We start from the raw sequence: 22,537 nt of genomic DNA on the forward strand, positions 1-22,537 counted from the left end.
AGAGAGAGGACTGTGGGAACTGAGTGTGGATTACAACATAGCATTTTCACTCTTTTTATTGTTGTTTGCTTGCATTTTGTTTTCTTACTCATTTACTTTTTTTTTTATCTGATTTTTTTCTTGCACAGCAAGAAAATTGCATAAATGTTTATACATATTGGATTTAACGTATATTTTAACATGTTTAACATATATTGGATTACTTGCCATCTGGGGAAGGGGGTGGGTGGAAGGGAGGGAAAATCTGAAACAAAAAGCTCTGCAAGGGTCAATGTTGTCAAATTATTCATGCATGTGTTTTGAAAATAAAAAGCTTTATTAAAAAACAAAAAAAAAAAAAGAATTGAGCTCAAATACAGAATAAGGCACTAACTAGCTATGTGATTTTGGGCAAATCACTTAACTGTCTGTTTCCTCATCTACAGATAAAATGACTTGGAAAAGGAAATAGCAAACTATTCCAGTATCTTTATCAAGAAAACTCCCCTCACTCAATCATGAAGAATAGAACATGACTGAAACAACTGCACAACAGGAAAGTATAGTTATAATCATTTAAAATTTTCAACAAATATCAGATATTTCATTTTCTCTACTAGTTAATGAAGACGTAAGTGGCCTTTGACAGTAAATTAATATTTTATTGGTTTGAATTAAGTCCATTGCTGCAACTAAAACTAGTAAAAGTAAAAGCAATACAGTATAATTGGCAGAATCATAAATTTAAAAGTCTAGTAAAAAAAAAAAAGTCCCCTTTATTACTGGGATTCACAGGTATTATTGTTAATGAAAAAAAAATTTATATACTTTAGCTAGTGCATGAAATCTTAAAAATGGAAATATTTTTTAAATCAACATGCAAAATACATTGCTAAGAGGATTTTTCCAGAACTTAATGCTTTTAATAAATATAAACCTTTTCAAAAGCCATTACTTCAGAAAGGATTATTTGCATTAATCATATAAGGTTGCTGACAGAATTTGCTAAATTTGATAGAAGCTCTAGCACAACCTATAGTTGGGGCCAAGATGGAAATAATGCTTGGCAAATCACATAGTTTTCAATGACTCAAATGATATTGTAAAAATGAAACCTTTGCACATCAACCAAGAAAAATAAAAGCCTTTCTAATTTGTTCTACAAGTGGATGCAGAAATATAAGTGCTAATTTGATTATAGATGCTGAAAATGATCCTACAAAAGATTTGTTCCCTTGCAGGTCTTTTCTAAACCACAAGAGAAACTTCCAAGGTATTTTGTTTTAATGAAAATTCTGTAATGCTTAAGAATTCATACTATATTATACAATTCAGGGTGTAATGAGGGTCTATGAATACTATTTTTTAAATGTAGCTTATAATTAGCCTCACTGAACTTGAGTTTCCCCAAGAAAACATCTAAAAAGTCTTAAGTAGTCAGGCTAACTCAGGGATGTCCCCCTTTTTTCCTGTGCCATATCAGGGCTGCCTGCATTGTACATGGCATCTCTCTTTTACTTGACAGCTTGCCTATGATTGGAATTGACTTGAATTAATGAGCTTGCATCTGCATTTGTCAGTTTTTTAATTTCCTCCTCCCAATCCAAGCATGTGTCTCATCCCAGGGATAACTTTTACTATGGTATTTATCATGGAAATGAAATCAAGTCAGAAGAGACATCAGAGGTTGAGTTCAACGCCTTCATTTTATTGCTAAGAAAATGGAAGCCCAGAGAAGCAATGATTGAGTTCTCACCCCCAAATTTAAGGCTCCCCTCACTCTATCAACTTGCGCAGAGTATCTGGGGTACATTGTAAAAGTACTAGAAGATGTTGGGGTGCTAGAGAGAAGGAACCTTCTGTGCAATTCTGATGTTACTTGCTTCAGACAATAAGATCTATTAAGAAATATGGATAGAGCGTGTTTCAACTTGGTCCACATACACCAATTGTTACTTATTACAAAATTTAATTTTTCTTAAACAAATATATTATGTAACACAAGTTCAGCTTCTTAAACAATTTCTTTCCTATTTTTTCTATATTGAAATATTTGCTGGTGACTATTTTAAAATAATAAAATAATAAATTTAGTTTAAAATAATCATCTTTATTTTGAAAGTTCACTAAAAGTACTGCTAAGAGAAGTGATTTCTTTCCTATAACAAATATGTAGCCTTTCTCTAGCAAAGTACCTCAAAGAATAAGCTGAAAGTTTAGAATGTTTTTACTAGTCATATTGAAAATTTTATTTTTAAAAATTTTCTACTAAAATTTGCTTCTTTCAGGGTTGTTTTGTTGCAAATGAAAAATTTACAAATATGTTTCTAAATTACCTGCCCTGCAAAAATCAAGTTTGGAAACTCACATCAAAAGAGGAGAAATTAATTAAAAAACAATTTTCCTTCAACTTCATGTTCCCACCTCAAACAGCAACCATCCCCTAAGAGAAACACTAACTTAAACTTCTAAAACCCTTTGCCAATTTTTTTTTTTTTTTTGGCTGAGGCAATTGGAGTTAAGTGACTTATCCAGGGTCACACAGCCAGGACGTGTTAAGCATCTGAGGCCACATTTGAACTCAGGTTCTCCTGACTTCAGAACTAGTATTCTATCTATTGCATCATCTAGTTCACCTCCTTTGCCAACTTTTTAAATGATGACTTTACTGCTGAGGTAAGATGATGAGAGTTCAATTGCAAAGACCTGTTAGCTACTACTTAATATCAACATTCCCTTATTCATTCAGAGTTACAAAAAGAAGTTGAAGAATTTGTTTTGGGTTGTCATACAAAGAATAAATCTGAACATCCAAGGAAGTTAGTCTGATGTGTCAAAGTAGGACTCAAATACATTCTAGAATTTGATTCTGCCATTAATAAATCATACGACTTAAGGCAAAAAACTATTTTGGGGCTTATTAAAAGATCGTTTTTTTTGCAGTCAGAAAGAATGACTGACCTTTTATATTCTGACTTCATATGTCTTACTTTCTGGGGAAAAAAAAATCGGAGATATCTTCTAATAAATTGGATGCGCAGCCAAAATTTAATTATTTTTTTAGATTTTGGTTCCCCACTGAAACATTTCACTAAAAAAAAATCCATTGGTTAAAAAATACTTCAAGATGACAATTATACCATCACTTACTATTTAACTTAGCAAACTTTTTGAATTTTTGCATTTGATTTTTATATTTACTAAAGACACACACATGACACAGTACCAGCTAATTTCAAGTGACGACACTACATCTTCAAGTAAGTCAGTTGTTTATTCTCACTGTTAATGTTTTACGTAGAACATTCCAGTAAATATGCTCAGAATTACACATACGTGAAGGAACAAGAAGTTCAAATAAACAGGAAGCATAATGTAATGCCCAATTTCTTCTATTTCTTCCACTCTTTCTTTTCATAGTCCCACTTGGCAGAGAACCCTTGGATAGGAGCAACCTTCATGTCCAGCATTTTCTGGGTCTGCATGGCCACCCACTCTTCAGAAAAGGTGTGCGGGATAGGACCATAAACTGTAAATGAGAGAATTTTCAAGAGAAAAGATGGACTTCACTTCATTCAGACAATAAAAATGGGGTTTAAAAAAGAATGTGCTGATAATGAACTTAAATTGCTATTCCCATGAGGCAATATGCAGTGGGTTCTCTGGGAATCCTGTCTCTTAAGTGGCATTCACTCATCTATATTGACTTTGTCCACTAAAGACAAAAACAGATATGTTGGGTTTATTTTTACTTTTCTCAATTCCTTAAAAACTTAACAATGACAGTGCTATTGAGTTGAAGAAAAGAAATTAAAGAGCATCAGTCTTTTCAGAGGTTCAAAGGAATGAAAAAAATAATGTAGATGAAAAATAAATTACATATAACCATAAGGAATTGTTCTGGACTTACATTAACTCAAGGCACAAAAGCAAACCTAGCACTGATTGTTAAAACACAACAAACAAAATTCTGCATATTGTAGTGACAAAAGAATTTGTCAGATTTCCAATATGGTCCCAAAAAAGGCTCAACACTATTTAGGCAACACATTGTTCTCTACAATGGACAAGGCAAATCCTCTAGAGGACAAAAGCACTTTGCAATAATTAAAATTACTACAAAAATGTCACCTAGAATGCATGACTATTTAATCTTTCTTGGATAAATACTCATTTATGTATGACCTGGGATTACTTATTGACAAAGATACCCCTTCAGCAGCAACAGCAGCACAGTATAGTGGGAAAAAATGGTCAGTATGAAGATCAGGATTTAATTCCTAGTTCTGTCACTTATCTTAAACTTATTTCCTCCTCCATAAAATGGGTATAATTTCTAGTCTACCTATCATGAAAAGTTTTGAGGAAAAAAATGTGACAAAGTATATGCAAGTGCTTTATGAAACTAGAAAGTGTCATGTCCATGTAAACTATTATTTCTAAAAAATGCATGAGCTAAATGAGATTTTTCGCACAAATTCACAAGAATTGGTTTCCATCTGCTCTAGTGCTCTGGTTTCTAACTGAAGGGAAGGTCTCTCTGGTCATATGTTGACTTAGCAAACCACAAATTTACATTAAGTCATAAGGTATGTTTATTTATTTTTAACATCTTCCAATCACATTTTAGGCAACAAGTATGACACTTCTGCTCTAAACCAAGGATCCATTATAAATTTCATTTCCATACTTACCATAGCGCTTCTCCCACATGACAATTAAAGCACTAAAGCCAATGAAGAACAATGCAGCTCCAACAATTGTCTTCCATTCATTTGTGGGTTTATTCATTTTAGCAAAGGTCTCATTGAATTTGATATGGTACACTAAAAATAAGAAATAAAAGTTATTGGGTTTTTTTTTTAAAGATTCTATGACTCTATTAATAATAATTGTACTTATTTTCAAATTACAGAACTAAATCCAAGAACAAATAAGAGACAGGCTAGACTTGTAGCACCACTTGACTTAGGATTTCTCACACTGTGGTTATCAAAAATATAAAGAATTGATCCATATCTAGTAAGAACTAGACACTATCCAAATTCTCAAAATAATGGGAAGAGTGGAATATTAAAGATGATGAACAATCATTAGTATGACTTTGTAGACTATTGCAGTTTCTTTCTCTATAAACCTGCCACCTTTCCTAGGGGAGAGGATATATTATTTTGGCTTATAAGGTCATTCACAAACAAAGAAGCTCTAATTTGGTTGTGTAACAGAAATGGTGCTATGAAGACCTAAAACAGTTTAGAGATGTGGAGGTAAAAGAAGCAATTGCCCAAATGAGTGCTAAATTAGTGCTAAAAGCCCTTTTTAGCATATTACTTACCCTCCTACCTCCACCCCAGTTTTCTTGTGTCACACAAAATCTTTGATCCAATGACACTACACTGGCCAGCTTCCCAGCTATCCCTCAAACAAGATATTACAAATTGTGACAGACCATCTTCTCTAGCTGTCCCCCATATCTGCTCTCCCTGATCATTTCTGCCTTCTGGCTTCCTTCGACCCTTCATTTTAAACCCTTAACTTTCTACAGGAAGCTTTTCCCGATCCCTCTTAAATTTGATGTCTTTCCTCTGCCTTTGTATCCCCAGTGTTTACGTTTGGTATATAATAATTCGTGCTTAATAAATGTTTATTATTGATTAAATACGCACATTGGACTTTTTCTTCAGAAGATAATTTATTCCATGGTTGCTTTTCCTTCTCTTTTAAAGCCTTCTGGCTGGAAGAAAGGTTCTTGACATGAGCCACATCAGGCAGGGGATAATCACGACGATCAACGTAACTCGGAAGACTATAATCTTCAGTCTTCACAACACCTGCTTATTATAATAATGGCAGGAAATGAGGAGGAAAATAAGTAAATGAAATTTAACTAGAAAACTCCCATATATATTAGAATAAAACTAAAACCAATTAAGGGGAAAGAAAAATATTATTTCAGTCACTGGAGTATGTTTTCATTCATGCTTTCCCACACTCCTTTGCCTATTTGGGGGGCAGCCCTTAACTTAAGATTCATGATGTAACATCATTCACCTACAGATAAAGAATTGATAGAGAACACAGATTAAAAGATACCTTTTCTTTCTCTTTTTACTTTTTTGGGGAGAAGAGAGGATGGAGAAGGGAGTGATAGGAAAAACATGGTAAATACAGAAATTCATTTTCATGACTATACATATTTGTAATGTTTTGCTTTCTCATTGGGTGAAAAAAAAAAGAGGGAAGGAAGAGCATTTACATCTGAAAAAAAAAAGGAAAAGTGCCTGTGCTTTAGGAAGTAAAAAAAAAAAAAATACCTCCCCTACATAATAAATTTTAAAATTAAAAATAAAAATACTCCTCCAGTTATAGAATACATTACTTTGTTTCACTCTTCAATCCAGCAAAACTGGCCTCCTTTCTGTTGCTCACATACCTGTCAGATACCTCAAAGGAACTTGCTCCTTATGTTCAACTCATTTTCTTATCACTTCAGCTCAAGTTCATCTTATACTTAAATCCTTTTTCCTAATCCTCCTTTAACTATAAATGTACATAAAATTTTCCCCAATAGCTAGAACAGGCATAGTTAAGTTTTTGTACCCCACACCCAATACAATCTGAGTAAATTTTCTCATTGATTTCCGAGCAATCTGAGCCTTCTCAAAGAAAGGCTTTCTGTGGAGACCCATCTGATCTAAGATGCACAGGATCTGAACAAAGGATGGAGGATAGGGACCAGGCAGAACAAAAAAGCAGATGCTGGAACTTACATTCAGTACCAATTGTTATCTCACAACATTTTACTGAAATGTATGCAAATAGTTAAAAAAAGAAGGGAAAAATATATACCATGTGACCGAACACAGGCTGAGGTGGAAATAGCCCGCCTTCCAACAAGGCCAAACACCCTGGTAGCCAACATTCTGTTAAAAAAAGAATACAAGATTTGTTTCAAGTTAAATTGGAATATATTTATTAATAACAATGCTACTTTTCTTCCTTACAATAAATCAAGTCAGTTACACAATTGACAGCCAAGACAAAATTTTAAAAGTGATATGGTATGACTTAACTGTGAATTTTGTATTTATTCTGTAGAAAGGAGTACAGAAATAACTATTTGGGGAGATGAGGTCTTTAAATGTAAGAAGGTATAAATAAAAATGCTGAAAGTAACAAAAAGCCTGTAGGTGTCTCAGTCTTGATTGAGAAAGTGCCAAAAATAAGCTCAAGCATTTTAAAAATACTCCTTATGAGGTGACCTGGAAAGTAAATATGAATTTAGGATTAAAAGGCTTTAGCTAGGTTTGGATGTGACCTTGGAGAAGTCATTTTACCCAGGCAAGGAGGCATCTTCCACATAAGTAAAATGAGAATTTGAGCTGAAAGATCTCCACTGTCCCCTCAGTGGATTAATAAAATAAATTAATAAAATAAAAAATGAGCCACTAGTTAAAGAAGGTAAAAATCTAGGGGTCACAAAGTGCAATTCTTAAAAAAGCCCTAGAATCCATCCTTATTTACTCACTAGAAAACTACCCTCTCCACAGGAAGTGATCAGCCCAAGGTCACAATCTATAGGCCTGGTCCAGCCTGGACAGTTTACTAGGCAACAGTCAAAGGATGGACTTAGACCATTTATATATCTGCAGGCTCAAAGCAGCCACCCCCATAATCAGCCCTTTCTTATGGATTAAAAGCCCCTCCCAAAATGCAGTCAAGGAACTAAAATCACACCTGGAATTGCATTAATAACCAGTGCCCAAAGTCTGGGGTCCTTTCTTCCCCTTCCTCACCCCCCACGTCTCCCCGTACCCCTTCCCTCTAGATAACAAGGATCAGGAATGACGGGGGCAGCCACAGATTTGTGGGGGGAAGGGAGGGAAAGAGGACACTTTACATAACAGGCCTTCCTGGAGCTGAGCAGTGTCTAGACTCCCCCAAAATAAAAGAGGAAGAAAGGTGACAATAGGATCGCTTCCCAACGCCAGAGACCCTTCTTCTGACAGGGAGGGAAGGGCGATGACCCGCCTAAGATCACCCTCTACTGCTACTCCGAGGAGACTCGAACCCGGGTCCCTCTGCCGCACATTCCGTTTCGTTTTGCATGGGGTGCCCAGGTGTCCCCGGCCCTCGCTGGGAAGGCAGAAAGACAAAGCCCGCAGCCATCACGGCCGGGCCGCCTCGCGCCCAAGGTCACCGATGACAAACTGCGACGCAGACACCCGAGCCCCCGGCGTCGGGCCTCCGACGGGGCAAACCTAGCCCCGCAACCGCCGGGGTCTCAGGGTTCTCCTCGGGCCCGGGCCGCCCTGGGGAGAGGTCGGCAGGCCCTTCCCGCGGCCTGGTCCGCGCAGGCCCGCCGCTCTTCAATGTCACCCTGAGCAGGGAGGGCCCGCGGCGGCCCGTCCTCCCTCTCCCCGTGCTCCGGGTCAGGGCGTGGCGGAGAGCTCGGCCGCCTTCCCGCCAGCCCCCGGAGAGCGGCGGGGCCCGCCCGAGTCGCCGCCAGCACCGTCTCACCTGCCTCCTGAGCCGCCGCCGCCGCTGCCGCCGCTCACTACTGCCCTCCACCCCGCAGCAGCGCGAGACCGGAAGAGGGAGGCCGTAATGCCGCGCAGGCTCTAGGGATGCGGGAGGACCCGGCGCGCCAGGCCCCGCCCACAGCCCCTACCAGACGCCAAAGGGGGAAGGGAGGCCGGGGCGATCTCGCTGTCGCGAAGAGCTGCTGCGGGGCAGCTTTACGACCGGCGCCGCTTTGCGGCAGGTCCCCCCAGAGGAGCCGGGCAGCTGTGGGCCTCCCGAGCTGGCTGCGGTTGCCGGAGCTTCTCACCAGTGGCCCGGCAAAGCCCAGAAAACTAGAGGAGACGGCAGGCGTCTAGGGGCCAGGCCGGGCCGCAGCCCCTGAGCGTCTATGGTGAGGGGCCGCGCCGGGCCTGGGAGGCTGCCCGGCTGCCGTCGTTGCGGGCCTCGGGCCCGGACCTCATCATGCCCGGCGTGAAGCTGACCACCCAGGCCTACTGCAAGATGGTGCTGCACGGGGCCAAGTACCCCCACTGCGCCGTCAACGGGCTGCTGGTGGCCGAGAAGCAGAAGCCCCGCAAGGAGCAGCCGGCGCACGGCGGCCTCCATCCGCACCAGACCCTCTTCGTGGACTGTATCCCCCTCTTCCACGGCACGCTGGCGCTGGCCCCCATGCTCGAGGTGGCCCTCACCTTGGTGAGCGCCCGCGGGACCCCGGGGGGGGGAGGGACGCGCCTCGGGGGGCAGAACCCCAAACCGGCGGGTCGGCCCTGCTTCTCGGAACAGCGCGCGCGCTTAGAGGTCCTGAGGTCACGCAGAGGCCGGTTCGAGCCCCCCTACCTTTGGTAGTCACTGTAATTATGCTTTAAAAGCGGAAGCTCATTAAGCTCTCCCGGTCCGGGCTGGCGTGGCGAGCTCGGAGCAGTGATTAATGAGGCCGTAATCAGAGGGTGGTGGTCTGGAGGGTGGTGCCTTCGGGCCGGGGACTCGGACCTGGCTCTCTGAGTGTCCCGGGAACGCGGAGCAGCCGCGGCCCGGGAAGGCCCCAGGCAGGGAAGCTGAGAGGAACCGGAGGGCCCCGGGAAGGAGAGAGAGGGAGGGAGCCTGTCGGTCTGGCTGGGCGAGGGGGAGGGAAGCAAGCTTTTCAGGCTCGATCCCAGCGTTAGTAAATGACAGATTCCTCCTGCCCTCTGCTGCGGTCTTCCATGATCTCCGTCCTCCCGTCCCCCTCCTCCCCGTCCTCCAAGAACCAGGTACCTTGAACTGGAGCGTTCAGAAAGGCAGTGGGTTCGTGGAGAGGTATCCGGCTCCCCTCACTTAGCAGAATGAATGAGTGTCCACCCCGGGCGGTCCGCGCCAGAGGGGCGGACCGAAGGCAGCCTGTGATTTGGGGATTGTCCTGGCTTCATCGCTCAGATCCCGATTTCTCAGCACTAAAATCATACGTGAAAAGGCCGGGAACCCTCCTCCCCTCATCAATTCTCCCACGCTGACATTTTTTGAAATAACGTGGGAATGAAGTTGGAAGTCCTTAAAGAATTTACTATGAACATTTAGCTGATGGAAATTAAGCTAGAGTTCTCTACTTTTCCTACGCTGTAATCAAAACTAGACGGTTTTCCAAAACTAGAAGTTAATCTTATATACAGAAGGTTTTCCATTTGGCAGGTGTAGTCTATTCTATGTCATCGTTTTTAAATAATCAAGATTGTAAAGGGAGTTGGGTTGTGTTTTAAATATTTAATTGTATTATTATCACTGACTTTTAAAAAAAGCTTTCCAAAACCCGTCATGGATGGTAAGATTTTAGTGTAAGGGAATAGTTCTGGTCAGGGCTAGATTTGGAGTCTGACCTGGGCCCATTTCTGTATCCCTTATTAGCTCTCTAGGACATTGTCCAAATCTCTTCCCTTCTCCCAGTCTCAGTTTTGTAAATAGATTTGTTCCATCCTATTTAGTTTGGAAAAGGATTCTCAGAGCTCTTAAATCTCGGGTGTGAATTTTCTTATTTAGAAAAAGGTTATGGATACAAAGAAGTTAGAAAGTAATTTTTGAGAGGAGGCACCCTATTGAGAGCTAGCCTGCAGAAGCTGGAACAAGCCTGGAAGACTTTTCTTGCTTTGAATCATATTTAGTAACAATTTAACAAAAGCTCTGTTGAGTTTCTGGAGCTTAATTTATTTAAACTTGCCACAAGTTCCCTCCCTTTTTGCTTATATCCCTCCAAAGAACATGAATGTATTTCTTGGTTACCCAGTTATGTATCATTTCAGAAGTCTCTTTAGTAACTTTTGTAGTCTAGTTTTAAAAAAAACCTTCAGGGACAGAAACAAACAGGCTTACTCTTAATGAAGGAGACTTCCTAGTTTTGAACTACTGTTGGAGCTAAGCTGATTCATCAATACTTTTCGAGTATGTTCTCTAGTATTAAACAGTTCCTAATTGTTGAGAATTGAAAATCCTAGATTTCTCAGCATCACTGTGGGTAGTTTGCAGTAATGGATAATTCACTGGACCTGGAGTTAGAAAAACCTGGATTTCAATTCCCTATTATTAGCTCTATTATTCTGGGCAAGGCACTGAACCTCCTAGGGACTCAGTTTCCTCATTTGTAAAATGAAAGGGCTGGACTAGGTGACTGAGGTCCCTTCCAGCTCTTGTTCTATAGCCCTATTATTCTCTTTTCCTCTACACACACACACACACACACACACAGTGAGATAATGCCCAACGTCATGCAACTAGTAAATCATGTTTATAAAATAGTTTTGTACGTAGCTTAAATATGTTACTTAAGTGTAGAGATGTTAACTTTTTAGTTGTTCTTCTACCATTTTGAAATAAGCAAAGTATATCAACTTGCCAGTAGTAACAATAACTGACATTTTTGTATTGTACTTCAAGTTGTGCAAAATGCTATATACATACACACAGTAAGTGTATGTACAGATAAGTACTCTAGATATGACTATCCTTCCTTTCCAGGTGAGAAAATTGAAGCTGAGAACAGTTAAGTTACTTGTTTTTCATCATGAAGACTGTACATATATGAAGTAGTATTCTAATTCTGGATTTTAGTCTGACTCCCAAGGTCCTCATTCTAATCATTATATTTCTAGGTCATTTACCAATGTCCAAAGCAAGGTATATGAGATTTTTAGTTTGCTGAAATGATTTTTCCTGTATTTTATCATCTACTTTCGCTTAGCTATAATAGTACTAACCATAATATATACTGTGCAAGTTATATGAGCAATTTCTCTATCTCTCCTCCCTCCCTCCCCTCTTTCTCTCTCTCTCCCTCTCTTATGTGGGGGGGTGTTCCCACTTTATCTGGTGTTTTTCAGAATAAACATAACTTTTATTAAAGTAAAGCAGTTCTAAGAAGAAAATATGTATTTTAAATTTTAGTTTAAATACTGAAATTCTAACCTGGAAGCAGTGAAAAATAAGTGGACTAAAGCCCTGAAAATTTATGATTGGACAACAATTTAGCTTTATACTATAATGCAATAGTGGAAGATACAATTTTAATAAAACATCTAAATCCATGATAACCCCTACAAATGAAGGATTATTCTCGTGGCTTTCTTCTATTTATAGAGTTTTGTATTGTAATTATTTTGCTAAATGGAAGAGATTGATTTAATATTTAGCTAACTAAAGGTCATTATTTGAGACTTATTTTTGCAAAGTATTCCATTATTGTATTTTTCTAATGACTTTCATTTTATGGGTTGTTTTTTTTTGTTGTTGTTGTTTTTTTACTTTTCAAAGTGCTTTCACATCTGTGATCTCTATGAAATAGGTAGAGCAGGTATTATATCCAAGTGGCAGAAATCCATATAATATTTACAGGCAGATTTTCTAAGTATACAAGTCCATGCTACTAAATCTGTCTGCTTCCACCATTATAATCTGCTCACATGTCTCTTGGCCTGATTTCAGTGTAGCCTTTACCTTCTTTCTACCTTGCTTTCAAATTTGTCCCCTTGGTCATCTTCCATCTCTTTTGCCCTATGCCTCAGCTTCTTACTCCTTTCCTGACCTTCATTCACCTCCATTATACTGTGCTGATAAATTCTACTTGCCTTGAGCCCATTTCCTATTTTCCTATTCCTTTTCCTTTTCTCCATGTCATTCACATGGCTCTTTCCTTTCATTCACATTGAAGATGCTCTGCCCATTGGTGACTATTTGCCTTGAATATGGCACCCCCTTTCTCTTACCTTTTCATTTATCTCAGTGGCCAATAACCACTATTTATGTCATCTTAAACTTTTAAACTTTATTTTGTTCATCTGTATAATGGTGGATTTGAACTAGATGATCAGAAAAGTTCAGCTCCCAGTTCCAAAATCTGTGACCCCATATATCAAATCAGGCATTTCAGTATAAATCAGTAAGGCGCTATCAAAAAATAAATATCAGATTTCTTTGACAGAAAGGGGAAAATGTTATGCTACCAAATGATAGGGTTGTGATTTCTTTAATTGTATGCAGAAAGGCAATACCTTTAAAGATATTCTTATGCTTTTATGGTAGCAAGCAGAAGGCTTGAACTGAACATGAGCCAGTATGCACAGGTAAAATAGAATAGTAATGCCTTATTCCCCTAAAATTGAAAGTCAATTTGAAGAAAACTAACATCTTAGAAAGGACTTGTTTTCAATCTTAACAGTGAATCTAAAATTTCTCATAACTTCATACTTGCTTTTCCTTTTTGGTAATTTTAATCACCTAAGAAGGTATGTCCCATTTATAACTTTGTTCCTGTATAACTCCCACCTTTGTAACATCGTTTCACCAATAATGTCCTGTTTTCATGAAACAAATGAACAGTATTTGGCAGATTGTACCTGTATTATCATTAAGTATTCACTGGGTAAGAAGGAGTTATAGCAACCAGGTAAATAATATGGATTTCTCCCCTTGGGTAGGTGCCTTGAGAGAGTAAATACCAAGCCATTTAGGGATCAGATGAGCTCTCCATTTTTTTGCTTTGTAATGTAACTGTTGACCTTACTATCAAGGGAGTAGAAGAACTATAGTCTAGCTATGCTACTACCACTCCTCATTCCCTTGACACTCATTGTGACTTTCCAGAATTATACAGTGATTCTTCCATAGCTAAATGTATACATTTTATATATACGAATTTTTATTTTTTTGCCCCAGCTGATCATATCTACTTGCCATTTCTGTACAAAATGTAAAATATATTACATTCTTCAAAACTAACTTCTCCAAAAAAAAAAATTCCAGAGTAATTCCAAGCCTCAGTTCTTACTTTCAATTTTCATCCTCCATGCTTCCCCCTAGCGAATATAGTTGATTATATACATATTTATGCTATTATGAACTTATATAGTTAATTGATATGTTTGTAAAACACAACCAGTTTTTATACCTATATGGAATTTACCCACCCAGCTTATTTTTGACTGCCTTCCCCTGTAGTCGACTGCCATGTGTTAGCAAATACAAACTAATTTAGATGTAAAGATCAAATCACTAACAAAAGAATTTCCAAAAATGATCCAATGTGGAGCAGTGGTGGATAGAGTGAAATTCTCTTTACGTAACCCATTTATACTTTAATAAATGGTTTTGAGAAAATTGCTGTGGAAGAAGAAAAATCACACTATGGCCAGTTTAATGAATCTCTCTAGGCTTAGCAAGGCTGGTTCTTTGAGTCCAAACAATGGTATTTGTCTATAATATCCTTTCCAATTTGATAGGACCTATCAGAATTTGCATTCTGCCATTTCTATGCTACCATGAACCATCAGAGCAGAATTTTGGGATAGGTAAGGTATTTAGGAAAAAATAATGCAAAATATTTGTCAATGGGTAAATCTGCAAACATTAAGTGCTCAGTATATGCTAGACAAAAGACACAAATAATCTCTGTCTTCAAGGAGCATACGTTTGAATGGGGAAGACTCTGTGTATGTGTTTGTGTGAATTGTGAATTTCTCAGTCAATAAACATGTATATTTTTCACCTACTGTGAGGCAGTTAGTGGAGATACAAGTACAAAGAATGAAGTAGTCCTTAGTTGAATTGAGCTTATGTTCAAAAGAGAATACAGCAAATTCATATAAAAATTCAAAGCCAAAAAGAGCTTTCTGTCATATGTTTAAAAGTACAGCATAAATATAAATACAGGAATGGCACAAAGTAGTTACATCAAGGCATTTGGGGATAAAAGATTTTTACTTAAATTTAAATAACCCATTCATTTAAAGTTGAGGAAAGGAATATGTCATCTTAGACTGATCTCTGAAAACCTATCAAGAAGAATATGAAAGCAGAATTTTATATACTATTTTGTATAATCTTTTCAAACTTAGAATGATATTCAGAGTTTTAATTTCTGAATTTCAAAAATTGAGAGAAAAACAACTAACATAAAAGAAATAAGTAAGATTGTTGTGTTTAAAAAAAAAAAAAAATGTGACTCTTTAGTTTTAGAGTTGTAGCCAAAATGCCCATTGTTATAAATGGAACAAACATAAGAAATAAGAAAGATAGCCCAAATTCCCTTATATTCATTTTAACAACTATGTCACTAACTGTGGAATATTTTGCTGGGTATTGGGAATACAAAAATAAAACAATTTTTGCCATCTTAAAACTTAAGGTTCAGCTAGAATTGGGGAAATAAAAAGACCTCACAAAGTAAATGATAGGTGAATTGAGTCTTTACAGAAAATAGATTCCATGAAGTGGTTTTAAGTAGAGCATACATTCTGCATATGGAAGACAAAATGTACAAATTAACTACACTGATGAGGAAGATGAAATGTTAATTTGAAGGACTAACTAGTAGGCAATTTGACTGGAGCACTGGAGCCAATGAAAGATCTTAGCAAAAGAATTAATTAATTTAAGATTACTTTAAGAGCTATTGTGTTTGTCTTTCTTTGTATATCCAATGTTTAGCAGAGTTCTTGGCATATAGTTAGAGCTTAATAAAGACTTGTTGATTAAGTGGATGTATATGAAAGAGGAAAGGTCTAAAGCAAGGAAGTCCAGTAAGACTATAGTAATAGTTTCAGGTGAAAGACTATAAAGGAGTGGGGAAGGGGAAGGAAGGAGGAAGAGAAATTGGAGTTCAAAAAAATTTAATGTAATTGGAAAGTATTTAATAAAATAAATTAAAATATATTATAAAAATTTTTTAAAGAAAGACAATAAGGATTTCAATTAGTATAGTGGTTGTATAATTAGAGAAAAGGGAATGGTCACAAAATATTTTGTGGAGATAGATTTGACAAGATTTAGCAAATAGTTGATTGAGAGAAGGGTAAAAGAAAGGGAAGAATCAAGAATGGTTCCAAGGCTAGAATCTGGATAACTATAAGAATAATGGTACCCTAAAAAGAAATAAGGAAGTTGGGGAAAGGGTCACAGAATCAATGATATAGTGCTGACAGGAATTTTAGGGGTTATCTAATTCAACTCCCACATTTTATAGATGAGGCAATAGATTTGCAGAGGTTAAGTGAGTTTTATAAGGTCAAGAGACTAGCTGAGCTAGAGCTTGACTCTAAATAATCAATTCTAGGTGTGATTATTGAGGCTTGGAAGATAGAAATTTAGGAAAAGTAAAAAGTAGAAGCAAGTACCATGGTTAGTAAGCATATGTCCACTGAGAACTGAAATGAAGTAGCAAAATGTAGCAAAACTACCTAAACATGCAGTTAATGGAGCTTTGTTCCATTTCATTCTTTTACAGGATCATGCTTAGTCCATTGTAAGATCATACAGAAGCATGATCTGGAGGTGACCCTAGCTTCCCAAAATCTTTGCCCCAGGGAACATAAGCCCTGGCAATGCATACTAAACTGGAAAAGTTAAAGGTACTAACCCATGATAGGATCTTTAGGTCAGATAACCAAAAACCATCCTAGCAAAATTGAGTGCCTCTATAAACACAATCAAATGATATTGTGTATATAATATTTATTGAGGCATATGAAACCATCTATTATTGGTATATCTATATGGGTAAGAGTAAATCAATGCAGATCAGTGAAAGATCATTGAAATCACAAATCTTTTGAAGTAAGAAATTATTTTGTGGATCTCATTAGACTAAGAAATGGTATATATTAAAAACAGAGCTAACTTTGGTTGTCTGTCCTTCATTTTCGGAAAGTGCTAATGTGGCATCACTATATTAGAGTAGAGTTACAGTATGTCTGACTAGTTGATCAGACCAATTCCAGATTGGACACTTGGGCAGTGTGATGGTTAGAAAACAAACTTAGGATGGATCTGTTGACATTCTGCTGCCATAGTCTTCAAGAAACTAGTTGCCAGGAAAAAAACATTGAAGTAGTTTTTAGTGAAGTACTTTAGAAAAAGTCTAAATAAATTAGTAGTTGATAGAAATTCATCTAAACTTACCAAAGAGAAAAAAAATGGCTATGAGGGAAAACTAAGGTCATTGTATCCTTAAATCCTAATATCAAGAATCAAGAATGGTCCTAACCCAATATGGCCATCTTATGCTCATAAGGCTATGCAGTTTTGGTTTCATTCCTTGGGTGAGTTAGTTAACTTTGTTCTGGGGTCATAAACTAATCATATTATGTTACATGAAATTAGTTATAAAGGAAACAGTGTTGAGAGATTTGTGCCATTCTATCACCATTCACTGAAAAACAGCTCAAAAAACATGTCTTGTTAATGGAAGGGATTTCTTCATATATGAATAATAGCAGTATTATTAGCAAAGTCCTGAACTGAATGTTATCAGAATGTTATTTCCATCTTCCCTCCCTATTTCAACTATTTTAATTAAGCCCCTCTGGAGGTAGTTGTAATGATCGAACTCAAGCCAGGATTCAGGAATCTGAAGATAGGAGAAAGTAATGGTGATGTTTAAATAACAAAGGCAAAGATATAAGTTCTAGTTCATCTATAATTCTTACAGATTTAGAATTCTGTTTCTAGTACTATATTAATATTTCACTACAATAAAATAATTTTTATGGCCACTGTGAAATATATTATAATGGAATTATGCCAATTGAAAACTAAATCTATTTTTATAAAGGAAAATAAGTATTACAATTCCAAATATAAATTAATTTCCTATCATATCCTGCCATTCCTTTCTTTTAGAGCAGACATAAAAGGACTGACCTTATAAGTCTGTATGGCTATTCCCACCTCTACCACCTTCTCTTAACTTTATGAGAATTAGGACTTTGTCTCTTGTTTCCTTTCCAAATCCCCTTAACTGTGTACACAGAAGTTCAATAAATTTTGATATGGCACCTAATGCTGTAAAAAGTTGTAATTCATTCTCTTCTCTAGCCCTGACTCTTTTGGCTATTTCAGGAAGTTCTCTTCTGGGGGGAGGGAAAAAGCACTATCATACTTCACACTTAACCACCCACATAGAAAGAAAGTTCAGCTAAATCCTCCTTTGTGGTAGACCAAACCTTTATCTGGTGCACAGAACAACAAGGCTTGGAAGAAAGGGAGTAACCAAAGACTATTTGTGATTTTGAGATATGTTTCCAGAAAAAATCATTGATATTTTTCTGAATTTTTTTGTTGTTCCTTTTTCAGATTGATTCATGGTGCAAAGATAATAGCTATGTGATTGCTGGTTATTATCAAGCTAATGAACGTGTAAAGGATGCCAGGTATGTCCATGAAAATTTTCCATTACCCACTTTGTAATCTGCCACAAAACATCATTAAATATATCATCTCTGGCAAAAAGACTAGTTCCTGATAAATTTATTTGTTTTTGTATTGCCAAGGTGTAAAATCTGTATATCAAAGACTTCTCCTTTAATCCCATAATTTTCCCAAAATTAATACAATTTATTTCTCAGTTCATGTTAATGTTGATCATATGAATAAATCAAAAAGAAATTCTAAATATAATTTATATTTCACTTTTAGAATCCATGTCTTGTGTTGGATTTTAATTCATGATTGAGAAATTCATTTCAGTGAACATATTACCACAAACTTGCCCTGGAGGACAGGAAGAGGATATCTTGTCTTATTTCACCTTCTCTCTATTCCCTATTCTAAGTTAAGAAGACCTTGGGTTTGAGCCCTGTTGGAAATCTGTGTATTTTTTTCCCTGTTGTTTTCTTTATAAGATCATCCTCTGGTGATTTTCTTTAAGCTTGGCATAAAAGGCAAAAGTAAAGAATTTTACCCTATGACTTTGCTAATGAAGTTTGAATATCTGTCTGGTGAGATGGATAAAAATGAGCTCTCAGGCTATCATATTGAGTAGAACTAGTTTTTTCCTAAATTAATATATTTCCCAGGGAAGATAAGTGGTAATGACGTGCTTTGGTTTCAAAGGTCCAGCATTGAAAGTGATCAGAATGGGTTTATTGCTTTATTAATTAGCTTTTTGTGACTAGATCCCACCAACAATTTGTCCATGAGTTTTTCATTTATAAAAAACAGCTTACAGGATGGGAAAAGTACTAAAAATTTATATATTTTATTCTAAATGATTACCTTGAAATAGTCAATGTAAGGATGTGAAATATTCAAAAAAATTATGTTTAAGGTATTTTCTCGTATTAAAAAACATTTGCTATTGTTGACTACCCCAACCCTTGAATATTGTTTCAATGACTTGTTTCCATAGAAACCAAGTCTGGGCAGAGATCAGCTGATCTCTGTGACTGCAGACTCCTGAGATTGTTCTTTCTCATTGCTAGTTACAAATCTTTTAGCAGCTTTTTTCTTTCAACCTTTATTCTCTCCTTAGTGCATCAAGTTCACTATTTAACAACTACTTCTACTAATAACACTAATAATTTATACATTTATGTATATAGTACTTTAAGATTTGCAAAGCTTTTTACCAATATTAACTCACTTTTTCCTCACAAAAGCCCAAGGAGTTAGGGACTATTATTCCCATTTTATAGCTGAGGAAACTGAGGCAGATATTAAAGGACTTGCCCAAAGTCACCCAGCTTGGGAGCATCTCAGACTGATTAAAACCAGATCTTCTTGATTTAGTAGAGAGATCCAAATTCTCACTTGGCTTCAGATACTTACTAGCTGTTGATCCTGCACAAGTCATTTTACTTCTCTTTGCCCTGGAAAAGGAAATGTCAAAATGCTCTAGTGTCCATGCCAAGAAAACCCCATGAACCAATATTGGTGCACTGTGATCCATGGAGTTACAAGGAGTCAGACATGATTGAACAACAGCTTCCTGAATTTAGGTTTAGAACCCCATCTATGTGTATCCATGTACCCTCCTTCCAGGCCTGCTTTTCCAGGAGTGCCCTAGACATAGAAAGTGCTACATAGACATTTGTTAAACGAGTGAGCATCTATATTATCCCCTGCGATATCTCAGCAGCAACTAAAATCAAACGTGAAAATTGTACTTATTATCTCTACACATGCACACTCCCTTTTTAAAAGTTCCTTTCACATTTTCCCTACAGTTCTAATTTCCTCAGCCTTGATATCTTGGAATTATTTGATACTGCCATCTGCCTGTTTATTTCCCTGGGCCTACTGGCTCTTCCTCAGCAGTGTCTCTTAAATTTGATTTTTCCTTTCCATTTTCATGTATGCAATCAACACCAAGATTTAAGTTTCCATTTCCAAAAAGTGTCAGAAAGTAAATACAATTTGGCCCAGATGAAAAATATTTTATTCTGATTTTATTGATATATGTCATTTCTTAACAGCCATTTCTAATTAGAAATAATTTGTATTTCTTCTACAGTCCAAACCAGGTTGCTGAGAAAGTAGCCTCCAGAATTGCAGAGGGCTTCAATGACACTGCACTCATCATGGTATGACATGTTTTCTTGTCTTTTTCCACCAGATTTCTGGGGTTCATATTAAGTGGTACCTCTGATTATGTCCTATTTCTCACTAAAGGCATCTTGAATAATTTTTCTTTACTCATAGCCTGATTTTTTTTAAGTTGTATTACCAAGAAAAATGCAAGCTATATCCGGATAGAAAAAATCTTTCAAATGAGTACAGGTAGCAGAATGTGTTGTCTGGAAGAAGTGAGAGAGAAAGCATGACTTGGGGAAATTTGTTCTGCAGCTCTGATTCCAAAGGAGAGCTGTTGTATTTATTTGAGAGCAACATAAAATAACATAGTAACAAAAGTCCTCACATGAAAAAAATATATATTTTCTCATCATACACTGTTTATCTTGTGAATGAATACTCTGTAGATCCATAAATCAGATTCTCAGCATCAGCACTTTTAAAGGGATAGTTTTGCCTTCAGACCTTGTTTTCACTACTGCCATAAGTTATTAAGGGATACTAGGAATCTTATTGAAAGATGGTGGCTGCTTTTTACAATTACTCAGTTTGTTTTGAATGTGCGCTTACACTAGTATTTTTATCCTTGTGCCTTAGGTAGACAACACGAAGTTTACAATGGAGTGCATAGAGCCTACCATTCATGTGTATGAGCATCATGAAAACAAATGGCGGTGCAGAGATCCACACTAGTGAGTTTTTCATATTACCATATTAATGAATTATTTTTACACTACTCACTGTGATTCAAGATGTTTTCCATTCTGTCCATATACATTTCCAGGAGTCCTAATTCCCAGCACAGCATCTTAATTAAGAGCATAACTGTTAAGATATTTAATATAGTCTTTCTTTCTACCAAAAAAAAGTGGATGATTATAAAGGCAAAAGACCTAGCATCAAGCCCCAGTTATGACCCTGACCCCTCAGTCCCTTCATGTCCTGGATCCTCCCCATTTGTAAATGCAGTTGCTTCCTTCATTGTAAAGATATGATGCAGTACACCCTAAATCAGATGAAAATATAATTGGGAAATATTGAACAAAATAAATAAAATTGAGTAAAATATAGATTATGTTAATAAGTGGTTCTCTAAGTCACTTTCCATCTTCAGGGATGCCTCTGGATGGTTTAGTGGCCTCTATTTCTATTCAAGTTTGACATCATTCTTAAAGCAACAGTTTCAGGTTCTGATTTAAAATTTGTTAGTTCATACTTCAAATCCTACATGAAGTTCCCCTTACCTTTCAGCAACCCAGTTACTATGAAACATCTTCAATATCTAGGTTAGGTTCTCCATTTCAGTCATTAGCATTTTCTTTTTTGTATCATTTTGCTTATGGCTGTTTTTCTCCATCCTCTTTAACTGAAAAAGGCAATGAAGTTATTTTCATTTTGAAATGAAATTAATTCCAAATTGTTTGACCTTGTAGTGATTATTGTGAAGACTGGCCGGAAGCCCAGAGGATCTCAGCATCTCTTTTGGACAGCAGGTCCTATGAAACCCTTGTGGATTTTGATAACCACCTGGACGACATCCGAAATGATTGGACAAATCCAGAGATCAATAAAGCTGTTCTACATCTATGCTAGGGAGGGATTCCACTGACTGATTTACGGGCATTTCCACTACACTGAAGAGGAAAAAAGAAATATTTTTAAATGTAAATAGAATAATATCTCATACCTTATGTGGAAAGGCAACAGTTTTAAGAAATGGCATGTGGCTCAAAAGAGGCAATGTGTCTAAGTGGTCATCTTTTTAAAACAGATCTCCAGAGGAGATATAAATTGTCAAGTCTAGCTGTCCCTGTGGATTCTTTCCCAGATGTATGTTGCTCTAACCTTCAAAATCAAAGCTATTTCTGCTTGTCCAAGATTGTTCCTATTAAACGATTTTAACTAACCTTTTATAATCTTCAGAGAATACTTTTTAAGACTTCTGAACTATCTTTCCAAAAACAACAAATCTTATCCTTTAATGAATATTTTGGAGAGTTTTATTTCTGAGTCCATACTGTAAATACAGTCTTGGGACTAGGTCTGAAAATCTACAATAGATACCTTAGTATTAAATCAATTACCCCAAACAACTACTTGTACAAGTAGGGCATCTCTGTTAGAGCAGTTGAGTCTATTTGGGGTTATAAGACTGTACTACTTAAAGCAATATTGTACTCAAAAAGCCACAGTGGAATAAAACTTCTGTTGTCTAGTTAACATTTAAAGT

The 22,537-nt window shown here is 37.1% G+C and overlaps 2 protein-coding genes across 7 annotated transcripts; one reads left to right on the plus strand and one right to left on the minus strand.

The window, feature by feature from the left end:
• Positions 1-3,234: 3,234 nt before the first annotated feature.
• On the minus strand, positions 3,235-9,435 carry COX4I1 (cytochrome c oxidase subunit 4I1). Of its 6 annotated transcripts, none has more exons than XM_074286298.1 (5): positions 9,340-9,435; positions 6,829-6,902; positions 5,646-5,810; positions 4,674-4,805; positions 3,235-3,508 (listed from the first exon to the last, which is right to left on the minus strand). In XM_074286298.1, exons 2-5 carry the CDS (start codon positions 6,899-6,901, stop codon positions 3,372-3,374), a joined length of 507 nt encoding a protein of 168 aa, XP_074142399.1. In that variant the 5' UTR covers position 6,902; positions 9,340-9,435; the 3' UTR covers positions 3,235-3,371. The 6 variants fall into 6 exon arrangements, with proteins under 6 accessions (XP_074142399.1, XP_074142395.1, XP_074142397.1 ...); XM_074286294.1 differs by having other exon boundaries at positions 5,646-5,813; XM_074286296.1 differs by lacking the exon at positions 9,340-9,435 and adding an exon at positions 8,500-8,626.
• On the plus strand, positions 8,621-22,213 carry EMC8 (ER membrane protein complex subunit 8). Its single transcript, XM_074286292.1, has 5 exons — positions 8,621-9,195; positions 18,091-18,167; positions 20,249-20,318; positions 20,905-20,999; positions 21,741-22,213. The coding sequence occupies exons 1-5, from the start codon at positions 8,965-8,967 to the stop codon at positions 21,898-21,900; spliced, it is 633 nt and encodes a 210-aa protein (XP_074142393.1). The 5' UTR covers positions 8,621-8,964; the 3' UTR covers positions 21,901-22,213.
• The last annotated feature ends 324 nt before the right edge of the window (positions 22,214-22,537 follow it).

Source organism: Sminthopsis crassicaudata, chromosome 2, assembly GCF_048593235.1.
Source record: "Sminthopsis crassicaudata isolate SCR6 chromosome 2, ASM4859323v1, whole genome shotgun sequence".
Lineage (NCBI taxonomy): Eukaryota > Metazoa > Chordata > Mammalia > Dasyuromorphia > Dasyuridae > Sminthopsis > Sminthopsis crassicaudata.

What these genes read in the sequence shown, in the direction of transcription:
- COX4I1 (XM_074286294.1), bottom strand. Translation starts at nt 6,901, where the DNA reads ATGTTGGCTACCAGGGTGTTTGGCCTTGTTGGAAGGCGGGCTATTTCC. An exon ending in AGCCTGTGTTCGGTCACATG is followed by an intron (nt 5,814 to 6,828) that starts GTATATATTTTT and finishes TATTATAATAAG; the next exon opens with CAGGTGTTGTGAAGACTGAA. An exon ending in TTCTGAAGAAAAAGTCCAAT is followed by an intron (nt 4,806 to 5,645) that starts GTGCGTATTTAA and finishes TCTTATTTTTAG; the next exon opens with TGTACCATATCAAATTCAAT.
- EMC8 (XM_074286292.1), top strand. Translation starts at nt 8,965, where the DNA reads ATGCCCGGCGTGAAGCTGACCACCCAGGCCTACTGCAAGATGGTGCTG. An exon ending in TCGAGGTGGCCCTCACCTTG is followed by an intron (nt 9,196 to 18,090) that starts GTGAGCGCCCGC and finishes TTCCTTTTTCAG; the next exon opens with ATTGATTCATGGTGCAAAGA. An exon ending in CGGTGCAGAGATCCACACTA is followed by an intron (nt 21,000 to 21,740) that starts GTGAGTTTTTCA and finishes TTGACCTTGTAG; the next exon opens with TGATTATTGTGAAGACTGGC.